The sequence below is a fragment of the Hydra viridissima genome, unplaced genomic scaffold (genome assembly GCF_058129835.1).
Source record: "Hydra viridissima isolate aposymbiotic clone 2 unplaced genomic scaffold, HvirCarnegie_v1 scaffold_1, whole genome shotgun sequence".
NCBI classification, from domain to species: domain Eukaryota; kingdom Metazoa; phylum Cnidaria; class Hydrozoa; order Anthoathecata; family Hydridae; genus Hydra; species Hydra viridissima.
In genome coordinates this window covers 32,000,458-32,020,353 of record NW_028324300.1, presented here as the reverse complement: position 1 = coordinate 32,020,353, position 19,896 = coordinate 32,000,458, and the positions used below count along the sequence as shown (strand labels likewise).

Sequence of the window (19,896 nt, the reverse complement as noted above, 5' to 3'; positions counted from 1 at the left end):
TGTTATTATTCCAGGCTTTCGATTTAGTCAATAACGTCTAATAAATCAACTGTATTGCCTGTATCAAAGCAATATCATTGGTTATGTTTTTGATTTTATCGATTGAATGCTTTAATTTTGATTCTATCGATTGAATCATCAGTCTGGTTTTGTACATATTGATTCAAAATTAATAAATTATGATAAAAATTGATTCAAAACAAACAAATATTATAGTATACTTTTTTTTAGTATTCCAACCATATTCGCGTCTTGAAGAGGAAACTTACCTGTTGTAAAGCTTTATATCGAAAAATTAAATAATTTATCAAAGTTATGCTTTAAGTTCAAAACTTGTTTGTGTTTTTATTTAGATATAATATGAAAATTGACATTTTGAAAGAAAATGCGAGTAATATTTAGAAATGTGACCTTTAAAAGTTAGAATGAATAAATTTATTTAATGTGTTAAAAAGATATTAATTAAATATATATATCAACTTAGTTTCTCCGCGCAGTGGCCTTGCTTGTCAAGGTTCGTGTTTCGGAGTTAAAGAGTTGAGAGGGGGTTGTACCACGAATAAGAACAAAAAATAAAAAACACAAAAAAGAGTAGCCTCCTCGACTGTATTAACCCCCTCGGCCTTGGGGAGGTGAACAATCTAATATATATATATATATATATATATATATATATATATATATATATATATATATATATATATATATATATATATATATATATATATATTTGAGGCAGTGGCCTTATTCTTCACAAAAATATTAATTAACAAATTATATTCAGATTATAATAACGTAAACTGAGGTCTAGCTTTATTTGTATCTTTGTAACATTTATAACATATAGAAAGAACGCTCCGGTAGGAGCAGGTAAAATCCTTACTTTTTTAAATTCTGTAACCGTTTGCATAGCAGTATATTGCTTAAGGTATTTTACCTAAACATGCACTGATTTTAAATTATCATTTTTGGATTCTTTATTGTTTCGGAACCTTAAACGTTCAAACCTTTTTTGAGTGGTGCTCAAAAAATGTCTTTGGCCCACTACTTGACGACTTGACCCTGGTTAATGTCACCCAGTGTAGTGCAAATGACATTTGTAAATATCTGAAAGTTATAGGGTAGTTTGATTGTTCTAATGATAGAAATAAGATTTTGCAATATCCGCATAAATGTTGATGTATTAAATTAGTATAAAATTTATTTTTTATTTATTTATGCCTAGAAACTAAATGATGGAAGCAGAAAGCGTGTTAAAATAGGCTTCCATTTAGTACAGAGACAAAGGGCAGTTGATGTTTTTCTTGAAAGCACATTGTTTATTGTACAATAATATTTTTTACACATTTTTGGAGGATGGAAAAATTCCAAATCTATCATTTCAACATGAAACAGCTTTTCTAATTTTACTTTAAGAATTTCTCCTATAAAATAATGCTTTTTATCAAGTAACTGTCCACAAACTCTGCAAAGGAGTTTAATATTTTTGTTGTGAAGTTCCATTTTATCTAATATTAGACTATTTAAAAAATGGTATATATATACAATTATATAATTTTTTTTTTTTTACAAATCCTAGTAATTCATTCATATTTATCAACCAATTCCTATATATTTATACTCTTTTCAAAATCTCTTTCTCTATATCTCTTTATAAATATATATATATATATATATATATATATATATATATATATATATATATATATATATATATATATATATATATATATATATATATATATATAGTCACATCGGAAAAGAGTACCATAGCAACAGGTTACAAAAAGTTAATGATTAAGATTTTATTTTAACCCTGCAAAAAAAATTGAATCCTCATATAAGCAAAAAATGCAAAAAAGATAAAAGGTTCACCTTGCTGAATAAATAAAAATTTAAAAATTTCTACGCTCAAAATTTTTTTAAAAAAGGTTTAAAGATTATAAACAAAAACAGTAAAAGTAGCTTTAGCTGAAAGTAGATTTTATTCACATTCAGAGGTTTTGTATTTTATTTAAAACATTTCTTAGTACAGTTGAAAGTTATTTTCACAATAATTTCATTTAAAAAATAGTTAAAAACCTATTTAATTATCTAAAATTAAACAAGTTACTCGTTGTCAATGATAAGTTTTGCATCCGTAGCCATTTTTAAAATTTTAAATTATTTTTAACTCTACTGCGCATGCGTATAATAACTTTCCTCTTACAAACGACCGTGAGATACGTTTATAAAACTTACGGGAAACTTTAACGATTCAAAAACACGCGGTACAAAGTCGGTTAATGGTTGGCAAGAAATGCCAACAGTTAGCCAACTATAGCCAATACTGGCCTGTCAGTTGGACCAACTAAAGCGTGTTTACTGGGTAGCTTATTGTCTCAGCGTTTCGTTTAGCCACGCATGCGTGCGAAGATCACTGTTATTGCGCATCATTTTCATTATAAATCATTTGATTTAAGCGTAAACAACACTATTTTTAATTTAACTGATAATGTCGATTTTTGTTCCTGATAAAGTGTTTTTGCGGGGGATTCTTTTTCATTACTTTAACACGAAGAAAAGTGCCACCGAAAGTCATCGTATTTTGGTGGAAGTTTATGGTGACCATGCTCTAGCTGAGCGAACGTGTCAGAAGTGGTTTGCACGGTTTAAAAGTGGTGATTTTTGTTTGGAAGACCAAGAGCGACCAGGACAGCCGAAAAAATTTGAAGATGCAGAATTGGCAGCATTGCTCGATCAGGATTCTTGTCAAACGCAAGAGGACCTTGCAAAATCGTTAGGAATTGAACAATCAACAGTTTCCAGACGCCTCAAAGCCATGGGTATGATTCAAAAAATGTCTCATTGGGTTCCACATGAATTGAAAGACAGAGACGTGGAAAGAAGAAAGACCATTTGTGAATTGCTGCTTGAAAGACAGAAAAGAAAGGGATTTTTGCATCGAATCGTTACTGGTGATGAGAAATGGATTTATTACGAGAATCCTAAACGAAAAAAGGCCTGGGTAAAGCCAGGTGAACCAGGTCCATCACAACCCAAACGGAATATTCACTGTGCAAAGGTTATGCTGTGTATAAGGTGGGATATGAAAGGTGTGGTGTACCATGAGCTTCTGACACCTGGTGAAACTATTAATGGAGAACGTTATCGACAACAATTAATGCATTTGAAGCAAGCTCTGGTCATAAAACGACCAGATTGGGGTAACAGACATGATAAACTCATTTTTCAGCATGATAACGCTCAACCACATGTCGCAAACTGTCCTGTCCACATGTCGCAAACAAACCTGTCAAAAGCTATTTGGAAAATGTCCTTCTGACTTCTACTTGTTCGATTGCATGAATAACGATTTGATTGGACAGCGCTTCACTTCTTCAGAAAATATCGAAAAATGGGTCTTTGATTGGATCACTTCTAAGGATGAAGCATTTTTTCGACACGGAATTCGTAAATTGCCGGAAAGATGGGCAAAAGTAGTGACTAGCGATGGACACTATTTTTATTAATGTATTCATCCATTTAGTTTTTGAAATAAACCTTCAATTTTTAATTAAAAACCGCACGAATTAATTCCTAGGCCAAATATATTGATGAGAAATAATTGAGAATAGTTATTAAGAAAAATACGTAAGAGAAGAAAAATCAGTCGTAAGTATTTTTATTTTTGTTTTGATTTTAAGTAAGGCAATATTATCATTATAAATATTTTTATTATTGCTTTATATGCGTTAAAAAAAAAAATTGTTATTAAAAAGTCTGATGCTTCTATCGCGCTTTTACCACATCTGCGTTACACACCGACAGTCCTACCTCACTTTCTATCACTCACTATATTTGCGCTACCATTACACTTACATAGAACCAACCACCACATTCATATTTAATCATCACATCTTTAACATAAAGATAAAAATAAATATTTAAAAAAATAAATTAAAAAAAAAAAAATTAACAAAATCCCCGCCCTCACAATATTATATATATTAGGTTGCTCACTTCTCCGCGCAAAAATAGCCACCAATACATATTTTTATAGATAATGTAAATATTTATAATAGGAGTTCTTTTCTAATTTTATTTTAATCAGAATAGTTGCATAATAGCGTCTTTACCATCTAAGTTTTTTCCAGAAAAAAAAGGTTGTGACAGAAAACAGCTTAATATTAGTATTTAACAATAGAGTAGGAGAGTATAAATGACACTAAAGTCATATAGTGATACTTAAAATTGAATGCACAAGAAAAATGTTGTAAAAATGTAGTTCTTAAATCAACAAAGTTAGAGAAAGAACTACATTTTGCTTTTTGAAAAAACAAAAAATATACACTACTTCGCAAAGTAAAAGCGGAACACATTTTCTCTTGTGTAATGCTTTATATTTTTCTACAGTTTAAAAGAAAGATGTCGGAAAACCATACTTTCCTTTTTTCACAAAAGAAATTCGCTGTTTCTCTGAGTATTAGTCGGACATTAATCTCGCCCAATGCAAAATTTATCTACAATAAATGATAGATATGAAAAAGAATAACTTATATATTAATATACAAAAATAACACTTATTTTTTAATACAATTATCTCTCAATCTTGAATGGACTGTGAAAGAAAAGAAATTCTTTTATGAAAAATTATTGTTTGAAAATTATTGTTTGAAAGTTATCGTTTGAAAGTTATTGTTTGAAAGTTATTGTTTGAAAGTGCTCCACACTTCAAAAAGGCATGCTCCGGAATGAAATCGAAAGAATATACACAATGGATATGCAAATATAGTTATAGCGCGCCAAGCAGTTTCACCAAAAAGTTTTGTCTGCACTGGTGTTGTCGATAGGTTACGTAATTCAAAAAACGAATCTTGACCCCATAACGCAATATTTGTAGTCATAAGAAACAAAGCACCCTGTCTTACAACCTCTTCCTGTGGTCCGCTAATCAAAGACGGCCGAAATCTCATTGCTTTTACGATTGCTGTGACTTGAAGCATCGACTCAATTAGTACTAAACTCGATTTAACCAATGAAAAAATACCGATATCTTCAAAATATCCAATTTCTGTTACTGCTGCAGTAAAACTTAAACCAGAGTATAAGAAAACGCCAGTAAATGATACAATTAATAGAGAGTCATCAGATTTGTACGGATACCAGCAAGGACGTTGAGACTGAAGTGCTTTTAAAATCATCCACAAACAAACTATTGTAATTGAATGAAGTGTAATCTGATAAATGTAATAAAACTTCAAAGCGTGTAAAGAATCTTTATCAATCCAAAGAAACGCGACTGAAATAAATAGCAGAATGGAAAGTAAGATTCCGAGAAGGAAACCAGGATCTGAAGATGGTTTTTTAGTATCTGTAATTTCGTGTGACTCGTGGATTTCTTGGCAAGATTTGCAAATGGACTGGTTCGAAACTCGACTGTACAAAGAAATGTGGCTTTGGGATCTAGATAATGATGGGCTGCAAGCACTTCCAAGATAACCAGAACTATCATCAGGAAAGTCCTTCAATTTTCCATCTTTGTCATCTACTTCTTCTTCATCGTGTATTTCGTCGTAAATATAAATGTCTTGCGGATCAGGGTCCAAATCTCTCATTCCACTCCACATTGTATACAGCATACCACCTTAAAATAATATTATTTAAAGTTATTTACGTGTATTATTTATGTTAACTAACATTAATTAATCTGTGAGCTTACCAGCGATTAGTGAATACTCCATGGTAAAAGGATACAAATATGGTTCACTGATACTCCAAATTCTTGACATTGGTATATTATCAGCCCCACACCACAATCTATGAGATGATGCAGTTTCTTCAGCAGATTTGAAGAGAAGCTCGGCGTGACTGAACAATGAGCGAAACCAAATGCATATATTTGTTCCGAGAATATGAAACAACACAAGCCTTATATTTTGAGATTTATGCAAAGTTGCATTTGCAAATTTCCTTAAAAAGAGAATCTGTGTTAAAATAAACACAGCTTTAAAAAGCGAAAAAAATAAGCTCGAAATATTGCTAGAGCATTGTAGGTAAAAAGAAATGTGCAAAATGTCCATGACTGAACTGCCAGCTCCAAAAACATAAGCCCCTGCCATTAAAGGTCTATGTGAATGAGGTAACGTACTTATGAAATCAACAGTTTTGCGGTCGTTTTGTTTGCAAAAGATATAAGAAATCCATAAAAGAGCAGGTAAAATGCATGTTATAAGAAATCCGTCGATGTGATCGGTCGTTATACCAACAATATTTGAATCCGTCTGTAGCCATGCAGTAATGTTCATAACAATGCCTGCTGTCGTCAAACATATTAAATAGACAACACTTGCAATGCGTCCGTCAGATTTTGTCCCGTCAGATGGAAGTATAGGTTCTAGTAAATACATTAGAACCATAAAGAATCTATTTGTGTATTGATTTCTCTGTTTATTATTTTTATAGACGTTTTGAGAAAGATTGACTTGACGGATATCTTGTCGGTGCTTTTGGTCCCCGTCCATGATAAGTTTCAGTTTCTCGATTGTTAATATTTCATTCTGTTTCATTTTGTTGTGTTTTACCCGTTATCGTTTCACTTAGTCAGGAATGGTACTTGTTTATGCAACTTGACTTTTTTGTTTTTATAATTGTATGTTTACACATTTCTTCAAGATTGTTTGAACAAAAAGTCTTTGTTTGAACCAATGTTATACACGAATATGTTTAAAATAATATCTTCTTAGAGTAAATTAAAAAATTTCTCCAACCAATTAATGTCTGCTTCAAACAGCATAAAACTGTTTTTTTTTCACGCTCGCATATTGAAGTAAAACAAACCGAATATTCGAAAAACAAGGGGTTGAATCGCAATGGCCAATGAAGCATGTAATGTCAATTTTCTTATCTCTCGTTTCACAGTCGAGTGAGTACGCGTCACTTAGTATTGGTTATAACTTTCACAGCTTGAAAAGTTTCTAAACGTTTTAAAACATTTTGAAAACTCTTTTTTTTTCTCGTTCTATGAAACAAGCAACTGAAGTTCTAAATAAAACAATTTTGGTTTTTGATTTTAGCAAAATATAAATGTCTTACGTGAAAAGTTTTTATTTGGTTTCATTTTTTCCTCAAGATTCATCGCGAAAGATTAATGGTTTGTTTGTGCTAAGCTTTTCTTGACATTCTCGGGTATAGTCAGTTATCTTTGGTTATGTTTATCTACAATTCTCTGTGTTTTTATCTAAATAATGTTTTTGCTCGCGTCAATAGAAACGCAGGTAAACTATAATCATAAAAAATCGTAGAGAAAACCTGTGTAGAACGACGTACCTTAAAATGAAATGGACTTTTGAAAAACCAAATTTAGAAACAGATTATCGTTTTACTATCGTGAATCTGGAACCAGTTAAAAGATAATAACGCAGATGAAACTAATTTATGGGATAACAGTAGTTATTTATGGGATTACAGCAGTTATAATATAATAAGTATGGTTTAGGAATTATAAAAAGGGTGGTTTACTAATTCATGAAGAAAATATATTCAATAACAATCTGTGCACTTTGAAATCGGTAACAGAAAAAGGTTTCGTTTTAGAAAACGCTGTAGAAAATGAATTAGTCTTCTTCCCACTTCCAAAAGGCTTCCAAAAATCAATTCCAATAATATTTTCATTATCATTTTTTTAAATTTATTTATTTGAGTAGTTATTTGAATTAATCAATTTATCCAAGTATCCACTAAAAAAAAAAAATTAAAAAAAATAAGACAATTTGTTTATATATTAACTGAAAGTTAATAAATGAATAAAAGATGTATATTTTACAAATTTTAAAACATTTAGGGAGCGATAGCATTTTTAATGCTAAAAATTCATCATAAAACCTAAAGATAATAATAGGGAAGAGCGACAAAATACACGCTTAAATTTCTTCAAACTGGATGAAAAAAACTCTATTTTTTACAACTTTAGACAATTCTAAAATTAGTGAAAGAGATACCGTTCACTAAATAGTCATTTTTAACATAATAACGATAAATAACGATAAAAAAAAATTTAGTAAAGATGTTTAAGTAAACAAATTGAGCTCCTTCTTTTACTTTCGTTTTTACACTTTTTTTGGTAATCCTTTTTAAAAAAAGAAAATTTACAATAAATTGATTACATTTTAAACATGAAGTGTTCAAAATATTGTATTAATATACAGGGCCGGCTCAAGGGTATATGGCGCCTGAGGCCATTTTTCAAGAGACGCCGCCTCCCGCCACACACCCTCCCCCCCCCCCCCCCCCGTACAAATAAATCGTATTAGGGACATTCGTGGTGAACTTTCAATATTTATTTGCAATTTAACCTTTCTTGCTTTTACAATAGCAAATCATTTAATCATATCTTCTAAGTCCATTTCTTTTGCAATTGTTTGTTAAAAGTCGGCTACAAAGCTGAAGTGAAGAAATGGGCATCAAGGTCAGATGCAGACAAAGAAAAAGTTAAAGCTAAAAAGAATCTAATTCAATTTCGGTTCAGAAATGAAGTTGGGCTGGTGATTGATATCCATAGGTCTGGTGGTTCTGGATTATCAAATAATGGCAATACTGCCCTACATTTCTTCAGAAACGCTGAACAAACCGCAGCAATTATCAATGTTGATGCGCATTTAATTAAAAGGGTATGTTGTTCTGTGTACTTTGTCATCTGGTTTTATGATTGATGCTGATAAATTAAAAGACTATTGCTTAGAAACAGCACAGCTTTTTATACAACTTTATCCCTGGTACTACATGCCACAGAGCTTGCACAAAATCATGATACATGGGTGGCAGGTTGTTGATGAGATGGTGTTGCCAATTGGGATGATGAGTGAAGAGGCCTTAGAAGCACGAAATAAAGACTTGTAAAAATCCCGTGAATTTTTTTCAAGGAAGTATTCGCGTTTAAAGACAAACGAAGACCTTTTACGGCGTTAAATGTGCTCATCCGATCCAGTAATCATTTCTTTAAGATCACCTAAGCACCCTAAAAAGAAAATTTTCCAGATGGTGTTGTGCAACTCTTAAAAGAAAGCCAATTTTTTATTTTTTAATTTCGCCTGAATTATATTGTACATAATTATTTTACATTTTTAAATATATAGACCTACCACTTACTAAGCTTGTACTACTTGTAGCATACATTGTCAAAGATTTTCGTGAATGCATGGGTGCAATAATACCCATACAAATTTGAAAAATTCTGAAGACGCTTATAAAACCTGCTAATTAGAAAAGCTGATTAACTAAGCTAGAGTATAATTTTTTACAGGAAACCAAGTTTATCTAGCAATGTGTAATAGCAACGTGTAATAACACTAGTTAATCATATTAAACTGAAAAATGTTTTGCTTTCCGCGAGCGAGGATCAAAGGGAGGATTTCATAATAAAACACGTGCTAAATAGTGTACATAGCACAAATAAAACATATACAGCTAATAAAATTTAGCTGTTGCTCAGCAAAATTAGGTATCCATAGCAACTAAATAAAAAATATATTTACTTTTTTAAAAAGCGTGACCTCATATTGGTACTTATGTAAAATTTAGTGAACATTGCACTTGTAAAAATATCTGAAAAAAAAACACGATGTTTTTGCTACCCAAAATTAGGTATCCATAGCAACGAATTAAAAAACAACACCTTCATAAGAAGCGCAGATATCATATTATTGCTCATCCTAATTTTAGTCAATATAGCCCTAATATTAAATTAGTTATGAATTTTGTCCAGTAAAAGTGAACTCTAGCCCACTGTGCAGTGTAAGGCAGAACCATTTTCCTCGACATTGCTTAGTTAAAAACAATACATATTTAGTTACTGACACAAAATAATAACACTTAGTCATGCTTTAAATTGACGAAAAAGTAAAGCTAAATTCTAGTAATATTTTTTATAACATGAACTTTAATTAATAAGATTAATAAAAAGCGAACGTAAATTATACATGAGTTATTAATTTTTTGGGCTTCTTGATACATGTTTCTTTAAAAAAAGGAAATTGACTTGAAAACGTTAAATACACACAACTAAATAAATTTATTAAAAATAACTGATCATTTGACCATTACTATATATGGCACTAATCTGACTATTTTTATATATGCCCTCTTTGTTTCAATAGTTTTTAGTAAAGGACCTCCCTTCCCCGTTTTTGTCTTAATGGTGGTCAGGAGAATAGAGTTATTTTTATCAAGAGTAATAAAGTTTTTGATGGAGACCTTTTACCAGAATAGTAAAATGTAAAACAATGATTTACATGTATAAGAATTTTTTCTTTCCTCAAAAGTGTTGCAAATGTAAACCAAGGACGTATAAATAGATGGACGTTCAACGCATTGTTATAGATCAAAGGTGCCGCCAATTAGCCAAAAACTATGCGTGTTACCGTCTATTTTCTAAATTCATGATACAGATATTCCGACTTCTACCCGTCAAATTTCCGTCAAAAAACTTCCCTCAGTAAACCCATTATAATTATGCATTTACTGAAGCTTATGGTAATAAAAGACAAAAAATCAAGAATAGTTCACAAATCTGAAAAAGGTTGATTTGAGCTATGAACTTTGCTTAATAAAAATTTAACTGTGTTTAAACTTTGACGTCTAAAACTAGGCTTTTGCAAAAAGGCAATGTATGGTTTACAAGAATGGATAGAGTAAAGTGAAACAAATTTTCCTTGTTAAATTGAAATTGCTATGATAAAGTTTCAAGGTCGAGAAAGATATTTTTAGTGTTCTTTTCACCCCACTCTCAGATTATGCTTACCACTTTAAGGTTCAAATCAGAGAGTATTTCTTATTTTTGTCGGAAATGTCGAACTTACTTGCCTCGCTTTTTTTTTCTCTTGAATTTGTGATTTTTTTTTTTTTCGTCCTAGTTATAAATTTTCTTATTTTCGATACCTAAATTGCATTTTGTCTAAATGTATTACAACTAAAAGCATCTTAACCCTTTCATGGGCTGGGTTGTTTTATAACAACAAATTAAACTTAGCTTCCCCAATACAAATAGTGTATTCTAACCGATTGAAAACAATACCATTTTATAAAGGAGAGTTGAAAAAGGGTGTAGAAAAAGTCTACTTTAACATTTTATAGTACCACTGTCATTTTGTAGATAAATTTTTTATGGGTTATGCTTTCCAACTTTTGAAATCAATAGTTTTTTATGTTCATAAAAAACTATTGATTTCAAAAGTTGGAAAGAAATATTAAGCATGTATTTTTAATGAGCATTTTTGATAAAGCATTTTTAAACAGTCAGTCATGTAAAGCTACTTTAACTTATAATGATCTTATTATTTTTATTATTATTGTTGTTACTAATAGTAACAACATATGATAATAAAAATGATAGGACCATACCTTCTGTTGCATATTCTTGAGCCTTCTACAAGTGATGTACATCCTTATTTTTAACCTTTTCTAGATATATCAAAAGAAGTAATCTTATATTCCTATCTAATATCTCAATACTGGATAAATAACGAGTCTTCATGTGGAATATTTAAAACATTTATGTAGAAAGTGTGGCTGCATAATAAAACAGGATAGTCACTATCAAATAAAACCTGTTGTTATCTTTAAACAAGCAACTCTTAGTTTTTACAAGCTGGATATAACCTCAGACTATCAAAAGGTTCATCCTGAATATTTATCCAAATCATGTTATATGGTCTTATACAGGTTAGATCTAAAATCAAAAAAAGGCTTTGAAGTTAAGAGGAATGATAAATTCTTCACTTTTTCTGAACACAGAAACCTGTTATGTATACAACACACTCACAAGAGTTGGAAGAAATAAAAAAGTACATGCGATAAGTATTCATTAACAGTTAAAAGCATTTGCATCAAAACATGGTTTTGACTGTTACAATGAAAATAACAAAAATTATTTTGTAATAATTAAAATCAATAGTTATCGCCAATCAATTGGCATGTGGAGACTAATTTTTTTAAATCGTAAAGTGCCATTATCCATCAATATTAACTAATCTCTTCCAGATCAATTAAATCTTCAATCTGCTAATATTATATTCTCCAACATTTTATGCATAAACATCTGTAAAGGTAATAGTGGCTTCCACTATTTTTTTTTCTAATCAGAAGTAAATTTTCTGATTTTAAAAATTTCCGAAGCACATCAAGTGATAGGCAATACAGTTGAAAACTTTAAAGTTATTAGACATAAAGATTGTTTATTAATATGGTCAGAAGTCTGTTGTGATTTTAGTACCATCTACCGTACTAGCTTGTGTATAATGGAATGCAGGTTAAGGAGTAAAGAAAGTCAAACCATTTATTACCTTTAACTAGCCATTTTTTAACTGTGCACATTTCCTTACAACAGTATATGTAATAAATGTAATAAAGACAACTTGCATTCTTCTACATGGAAGTTCAATAGTACATTACAACAATTTATAGTTTTGAATAATTTCTAAAATCAAAATTAAGAGTTATTGAAATATTTTCTTAATCTAGGAGAGTTTGCAAATATAAAACAGCACCAGTTAAGACGTTAAGTTCTACAACATGTGAGTAAACACACCTTTAGTACTAATGTAACATTTCTTTTCATGCTTTTTAAAATTCGATTCTCTAAGAAATTTATAAGCGTTCTTCTGTTTTTTTCAGTTTTAGTTTCTTCTTCTGCAATCAGCTTCTCTGTAGGAATTGCTGGTGGTATGAGCTCCAATTCAAAATCCTCTGATAACAAGTCCGCTAACTCTTCAAGATCTATCTCAATAAAATCATTCACAACTATTTCAATTTCGTTATCAATATTTTCAAGCAAAAAAGAATAATCTTCTTGATTAATATTGAAGTTTTCTGTCATACTCATTTTATGTTTCGCTGCTCAGAAAAATATTTTTGAAAATATTTTTATTGAATAATCGAGACCATCTTTTTCTGACGTCGAATAAAATAAAAATACTCCCCGGTTTCGCAATTATCACCTATTGTTTCGCTATTGTTATCTAAACAATACCGTAACACGCATATCTTTTTATGAAACAATGCGTTGAACGTCCATCTATTAATACGTCCTTGTGTAAACTATGCTAATTAATTAGTTTAACACCTTATAAAGTTAAAGTAACTAGATATTTGACAAATGCTCAAAACTACAATACTCACCCCCCCCCCCCGTTTAAAAAGATCCCCAGAGTTACGAACAACAAATTATTAGGCAAAAAATAAAGAAAATTTAAAAAAAAAAATGAACTAATTGCATATATTTATATCATTTTAACTGAAAAAAATTTACAATAAAAGGTAATTAAGTTTTTTTTTATAAATCGTATAAATGCGTCAATCGCAAATCTTTTAGAAAAAAGCAAAAACACCACATAAATACTGAAGATCGATTTACCTATTTATAGTAACCTATTTTGACATGAAGGTAATATAAAAATTTATCGAAAATGTAACAATAAAATCTGTTTCGAAGGGCAAAAGGACTAACAATACAAATGTATATATAAAAAAAAAAATCAAATTAAGATATAAACTGCATTTTTAGCATAATGTTGTCTTGGCTTTTAGTAAATAAATAAAAGCAGTAAGTTCCAATAACGAAACTACCTATTACTCATTTTTAACAAAAGACACCAACGTGAAGGGTAAGCCAAGCAGTCTATTAACACAAAACATCACAACAATAACACATAACAATAGAATATTTACACCCTTGATCCTAAAATCCAGGGAAAATAACAAACCAAATTAAAATATGAAAGGCAAAATTAGAAAATCAATTTAAAGTTAACTATATATTTATCTTTTTACTAAACATATAACAACATAAAAGTATATTTGTTTTTATATTCAATATTAGTTATTCAATTACTTCAAATTTAGGACATTAAAACACCCTAGATTTAAAGATCAAGGTTGCATACTCTCCCATACACATTACGCTAAACATTAACAGACATTATGTGTTTCCAGAATAATTAAAAAAGGCTAGACAACAAAACCTAGCTCTAAAGCAGTAACACCGCCTGACACTAAATGCTGCCGAGTCACATTTCTGCTTTAAGTACACTGCTTGGCTGGCAAGGATATCAATCTTGCTTAACATAATGCCAAGTCACACTACTTTGAAAACATGGAAACAACATAATTTAAACATATATAAAACTATAAACAAATATGGTTTCATATAACACATATAAACATATTATAACACATATAAACATATTAAATGACAGGTATATTTATCAAAAACTATAAAAAAATATTAAAATAAAAAAGATATAACATTTGTGTAACACTTTTCACCTACCATACCTTGAATGAGATGTTTATCAATTTTAAAAAACAAACTTTTAAAATGCCCTAGTTCTTGAACATGCAACATAGTTAACCATGAGAGAAACACGGTTTGTTTCCGTTTTGACATTGGGCCGTGATCAATTGCCGGCATCGCGCCGCTGTGGCAAGCGGAACTGGGCCAGCATTGGGCCTCTAACGGGAAGCTGTCTGGGACTCTATATGAAGTTAATCGAATTGATGACGAAATGCGTTAGAGCCTGTTATGCAACCAAAAGTGGCTACTTCAAATACAGATTTGGCATTCGTCTATAAATAGACGCAGTTTTTTTTAGTGATCAATTGTAATCCAAATTTTTTTTTAAGCTAAATTTTTTTTTCAAAAAATGTTGCTAATAAATTTCAGTTTTTTCTATCAGAAATAAAAAATTTAAAGCAATACTTCATAAAGTTTTTTTTATGGAAAACGTAAACTTAAAAAACGAAGTTCTTCCAGAAATATGTACACAACTGTGTATTATGTGACCGGAGAATTTATACATGTAAATATAACAACTACAATAATAAATACATCCAAATCCAGATATTTTCTTTTATCTCCCGCTAACATCTTATCATGATTACAAACCAATTATCTTTCTTAAAAATGAATTAGAGTACGAAATATCTCTGGCTGGTAACTTTTACATCCTACTGAATATGTAAACCAAGAGAAAAACGGGAAATTGTTAACTGTCTATTCTTATGCAAACAGCTCATAGATAACTTATCAGCTAATAGTGTAATTATAATAAATTGATCAAATATACTAAAATGCAATTATTCAATTGAGAATAGCACTTTTAGTCACTTAAAGTTGTTGGTTTGATTTACCATTACGTCGTTCAATGCAGCGGAATTTTTAAAACTTATGTTTGGTTTATTTTCTACTAGGTCTTCTAAGATAAAAAGAGAGCTATTTCAGATAAGAGAAATATTTAGAATGATGAACGACAAATAAACATAGTTTTTTATGGACAATATTGCATAACCAAAAAAATGCATTTATTTCCTCAACCGTAATCATGTGCAATAACACCTTAATGTATCACGTAATGCCTTAACGCATTCTACGGCATTAAAACTTAAAACATAGCAAATAATAACTAATAATAACAAACTATATCTTTTAAGATAAATAAAATTTTCTGAGGTTTGTTGGAATAAAACTTTTTATGGGTTAAAAACAGTAAAGTTTTTGGTGTGACAAGTTTTCATTCATATTTAAATTTAGTATTTAAAACTTGTTATAAAAATATGTAACAAATTTAATCGATTAACAATTCTACGCAATGTCTTAACGGGTTGAAACAAAGTAGCATAATATATATACGAGGTATTGTAATTTTTTTTCTGAAACCTTTTGATTGTGAGTCTTAATATTTAAATTAATTTAGGTCAATTTATTTCAAATGATAGATATAGAAGTTTCTTTATTCTTCACTATTTGTTAAAAACCAAGAAAACCAAATGCCAATCTTAGAATTAAAACGTTAAATTTTGAAATACAAACATTTGTAGTCTTTTTTGAATACTTTGGCACTGCATTATTTACAAAGTGCTAAAACAGTTTATTTTCAGTCTAATGACATTTTGCCAGTTAAAATGTCAATTTATATCATATATATATATATATATATATATATATATATATATATGCATATACACACTCACACATATATATAATTTGAAAATACCTCATCTTTGAAAATGTTTTCTGAAGTATAGTAGTTGGTTGAAATAAAAATGATGAAAGATTTAACTTTGGTCATGATAATGAATGAAAGTAACAAACAAATTTTGCTTGGAATGAAGAAAAGAGGTTTTGGATGTGGTCGTTGGAATGGGTTTGGTGGCAAAGTATGTTTCAAATTTTTTTTAAATGAAAAGAGTTTGATGAAAAATAAAAGCCTACTTAAATGCTTAAAAAAATTTCCCTGCTGTCTTTGGATAGAAAATAAATCAAGCTAATATCTTTTTTAAATCTATTTAAACTTCTCAAGGTCCATACAAGTGAAAGTGTTACAGAATGTGCTATTCGTGAGACTTCAGAGGAGTGTGGAATAAAAGTTGAGATACTTAATAAAATTGGTAATATAGTCTTTGAATTTACTGGTGATCCTGTTTTACTTAATGTGCATGTTTTCCGCTGTGATCATTACTCTGGAGTGATAATTGAAAGTGATGAGATGCGTCCACAATGGTTTAACTACACTGATATACCTTTTAATCAAATGTGGCCAGATGATTCTCTATGGTATCCATGCTTGTTCAGAAATGAAAAGTTTAATGGATTTTTCTTATTTGAAGGTCATGATAAAATTTTAAAACAAGAAGTTCATAGAGTGGATCAACTTTGAATTGTATATATATATATATATATATATATATATATATATATATATATATATATATATATATATATATATATATATATATGTATATATATATATATATATATATATATATATATGTATATATATATATATATATATATATATATATATATATATATATATATATATATATATATATATATATATATATATATATATATAAAGCTGCTAACAAAAACAATATTTAAAAAAAAAACAAAAAGAAAAAAAAGTTTTAGGTGTTTTTTGATTTTAAAGTTTTAAATTTTATTAGAATAAGTGTGAACATACATGCATACATTTTATATTTACTGTAAAATGAGGTCAGGCCATCCATTGATGGTATAATTTTGGTTTTAAGAATAAAATCCTTACTGTTGGGAAGGTAAATCTTAATTGTAAATCAAAAATTATTTTAATGATGTTTTGGTCTAAATCCAAAATGTAACATATGGAAAAATTCATCACTTTTAAATGGAGCTACTTTGTTTTACAGTACATGTATATTGTGTATGTATGTATGTATGTATGTATGTATGTATGTATGTATGTATGTATGTATGTATGTATGTATGTATGTATGTATGTATGTATGTATGTATGTATGTATGTATGTATGTATGTATGTATGTATGTATGTATGTATGTATGTATGTATGTATGTATGTATGTATGTATGTATGTATGTATGTATGTATGTATACGAAACAAAAAAAAAATCTTTTTGACCCTGCTACTGAATGTGTGCATAAACATGTAATTTGTAACTACTATTTTAACCACTATGAAATTGCAATACACCAATTTGATACACAAAAAGATGCTTGGTAAACTGACTTTACAAGCATTTTTTGCTCTGTTTAACATTAAATATACAAAAAATTATCATGGAATTAGGTTTAAGTGCTTTGCTGGATTTCTTTTGTTTCTTGAACTACCTGCACTGACTGTGGCACAGATTTGATTAATTTTTTAGTAACTTCACCATTTTTCCCTTTTCTTTCAATGACAGAGTTGAGGTTACTTATGTCATTAATCATCTTGTCTTAAATTTTTCAATCCATATGATCTAACAGATTTTAAATTACTGTAAAAGGAGCTGATAAAACTAATTGATTATAGTTTGTATATAATTCTAGCAATTTCATGTTATCTTTATTAAATTTGTAAAAATTTTTTAAACAATGTAAAAACCTTTTGTTCTGGTTTATTTCAGAGAAAAATATTTTATGCTGTTTGAGGTTAATTTACCTAAATGTATTAGCTTTATTAGTTATAAGTGCAAATACATTTTATGGAAATGATGTCACCATGGTGAGTTAAATCTACAATTCAACTATTGTTTTTTAAAACCAATAGACATCATAATTGACAATTTGCTAAATAAATTTGTTTACATCAACTTGTGTCATCCATGATGTTATAACAACTTCAATAGTAATTATACATTACACTTGCCAGTTAGATTTATTTTAACTATTGATCTCCAATCTCATTGTCTTTTTTTTTAGAATTAAACTTAATGATGCAGAGTGGTTTATTTGATTTGAAAGCTGAATTAACAAGAAAAGAACAGCAGTTATCTTTAAGAAAGCAAAATGCATCTGCTAATAAAGGCAATAAGACATTTTCTAAGGCAAGTTATTTCAATATACCTGGGAACTAGTAAATTTATTTCTTACTTTAATTGTAAAACTAGTTTCTTTTTTAATTAGCTGTTATTGCATAAACTTTTGAGAATAAAGTTTTTAAATCTTTTGTTTGTTTTAGATTAGTGCTATGACTGGAAAGCAAAAGAAAAAGAAAAATTTGACAATAAACCCTATCTCTGAAACTAAAGAGATTGATGATGAATCTGCTATTTTGTTTGAGAATGCTAGAGTTAAACTTGAAGCAAAATCAAAACTTTATGAAAAAATGCATGCTGGTGAAATGGAAGACATGGAAAATATATATGGTGAAACAAAATTTCTTGTAGATTTTCATAGGAAATATGAGGATACGAATGAAAGTGGAAGCAAAATATCAGGTACCATTGTAAAAGGATGTTATGCACTTTTTGAAGCTGATGAAGAAAATCGTGAAAGATTGAGAGAGAAATGGGAGCAAGAACAGCAGGAAATTTTAGATGGACCTGTTCACTATGAAAATATAAAATTTGATGAAGTACGTAGCCTAGGCACTGGTTATTTCGCTTTTTCAAAAGATGAAGAGACACGAAAAGAGCAGTTGGCTGAATTAAAAAAATTAAGAGAAGATACAAAGAATATGCAGAGTAAAAAAGATATATTGAAGAATAAGCGAAAGGTTTTATTGGAAGATCGACTGGCTAAAGTTAAACGAAAGAAGCTTGGAATGACTGACATGGAAACTTTAGTGACAGATCATAATGATTCTAACAATACAAAATTAGTTGTAACTTCAGAAAATCCAAATACCAGTTTGGCACATGAGTTAAAATCAAGTACAAGTGATGTTGATAATCTTATACAAGAATGTAGAAACAAAAGTGCAATTACCAGAGAATGGGATAAAGGAAAAAACAAAAGATTTATTGAACAACCTTTTGTTCAACCTAAAAAACAGACAATTTCTTATGAGAAAATAATTCAAGCAAGAAGGCAAGACAGAATTGATGAGTTTGCACCACCTAGTTTTTATTAATTATCTATAGCTGTACTAGACTTGCACAGTTAGATATTTTATATAATTTAAATGCATGTACATTAAAGACCATCATATAAATTTATAAAGGTTGTTAGCTAAATGAGAACATGTGCTTCCAATAACCCATAGAATGTTCTTGCTCAATTTTAAAATTTTAGATATGTGGGGTTCTTTTGAAAGATTTGTAAAGATACATCTATTCTAATGACATTTTTTGTTAACAAATCAATAATTTTATTTACAATACAGAATATTTTTGAATTATTTAATATTTAGCCATTTCCTAATTATTTAATATTAATTATAAGAAAAAAAAAAGTATATTATTGTGAAGACTTTTAGTGGACATTCTGAATAATTTTTTTCAAATTTCGATATTACATATATTTTAATGCCATTATTCATTATTGCAAAATGATTTTAAGGTTTACAATTTTTTTAAACTTGATATAAGTTGTCTCTGTCAAATACAGCGATGCACAAAAGTGTAATCAAGATTGAGTTTTTCATAACAAAATGTTTATTT

The 19,896-nt window shown here is 29.2% G+C and overlaps 2 protein-coding genes across 5 annotated transcripts; one reads left to right on the top strand and one right to left on the bottom strand.

Annotated features, from left to right (window-relative positions):
- Nucleotides 1-4,453: 4,453 nt before the first annotated feature.
- Nucleotides 4,454-6,824, bottom strand: LOC145192184 (proton channel OtopLc-like). The gene is made up of 2 exons (XM_080069375.2): nt 5,702-6,824; nt 4,454-5,626 (listed from the first exon to the last, which is right to left on the bottom strand). Exons 1-2 carry the CDS (start codon nt 6,546-6,548, stop codon nt 4,689-4,691), a joined length of 1,785 nt encoding a protein of 594 aa, XP_079925501.2. The 5' UTR covers nt 6,549-6,824; the 3' UTR covers nt 4,454-4,688.
- Nucleotides 6,825-7,050: 226 nt separating this feature from the next.
- On the top strand, nt 7,051-19,489 carry LOC145192185 (coiled-coil domain-containing protein 174-like). 4 transcript variants are annotated; one of them, XM_090083205.1, is made up of 3 exons: nt 7,051-7,167; nt 18,215-18,339; nt 18,474-19,489. In XM_090083205.1, exons 2-3 carry the CDS (start codon nt 18,226-18,228, stop codon nt 19,365-19,367), a joined length of 1,008 nt encoding a protein of 335 aa, XP_089939331.1. In that variant the 5' UTR covers nt 7,051-7,167; nt 18,215-18,225; the 3' UTR covers nt 19,368-19,489. The 4 variants fall into 4 exon arrangements, with proteins under 4 accessions (XP_089939331.1, XP_089938689.1, XP_089937526.1 ...); XM_090082563.1 differs by lacking the exon at nt 7,051-7,167 and adding an exon at nt 15,548-15,664; XM_090081400.1 differs by lacking the exon at nt 7,051-7,167 and adding an exon at nt 16,032-16,188.
- Nucleotides 19,490-19,896: the final 407 nt, after the last annotated feature.

What these genes read in the sequence shown, in the direction of transcription:
- LOC145192184 (XM_080069375.2), bottom strand. Translation starts at nt 6,548, where the DNA reads ATGAAACAGAATGAAATATTAACAATCGAGAAACTGAAACTTATCATG. An exon ending in GGAGTATTCACTAATCGCTG is followed by an intron (nt 5,627 to 5,701) that starts GTAAGCTCACAG and finishes TATTATTTTAAG; the next exon opens with GTGGTATGCTGTATACAATG.
- LOC145192185 (XM_090081400.1), top strand. Translation starts at nt 16,158, where the DNA reads ATGTGGTCGTTGGAATGGGTTTGGTGGCAAA. An exon ending in GGAATGGGTTTGGTGGCAAA is followed by an intron (nt 16,189 to 18,214) that starts GTATGTTTCAAA and finishes CTTTTTTTTTAG; the next exon opens with AATTAAACTTAATGATGCAG. An exon ending in GCAATAAGACATTTTCTAAG is followed by an intron (nt 18,340 to 18,473) that starts GCAAGTTATTTC and finishes TGTTTGTTTTAG; the next exon opens with ATTAGTGCTATGACTGGAAA.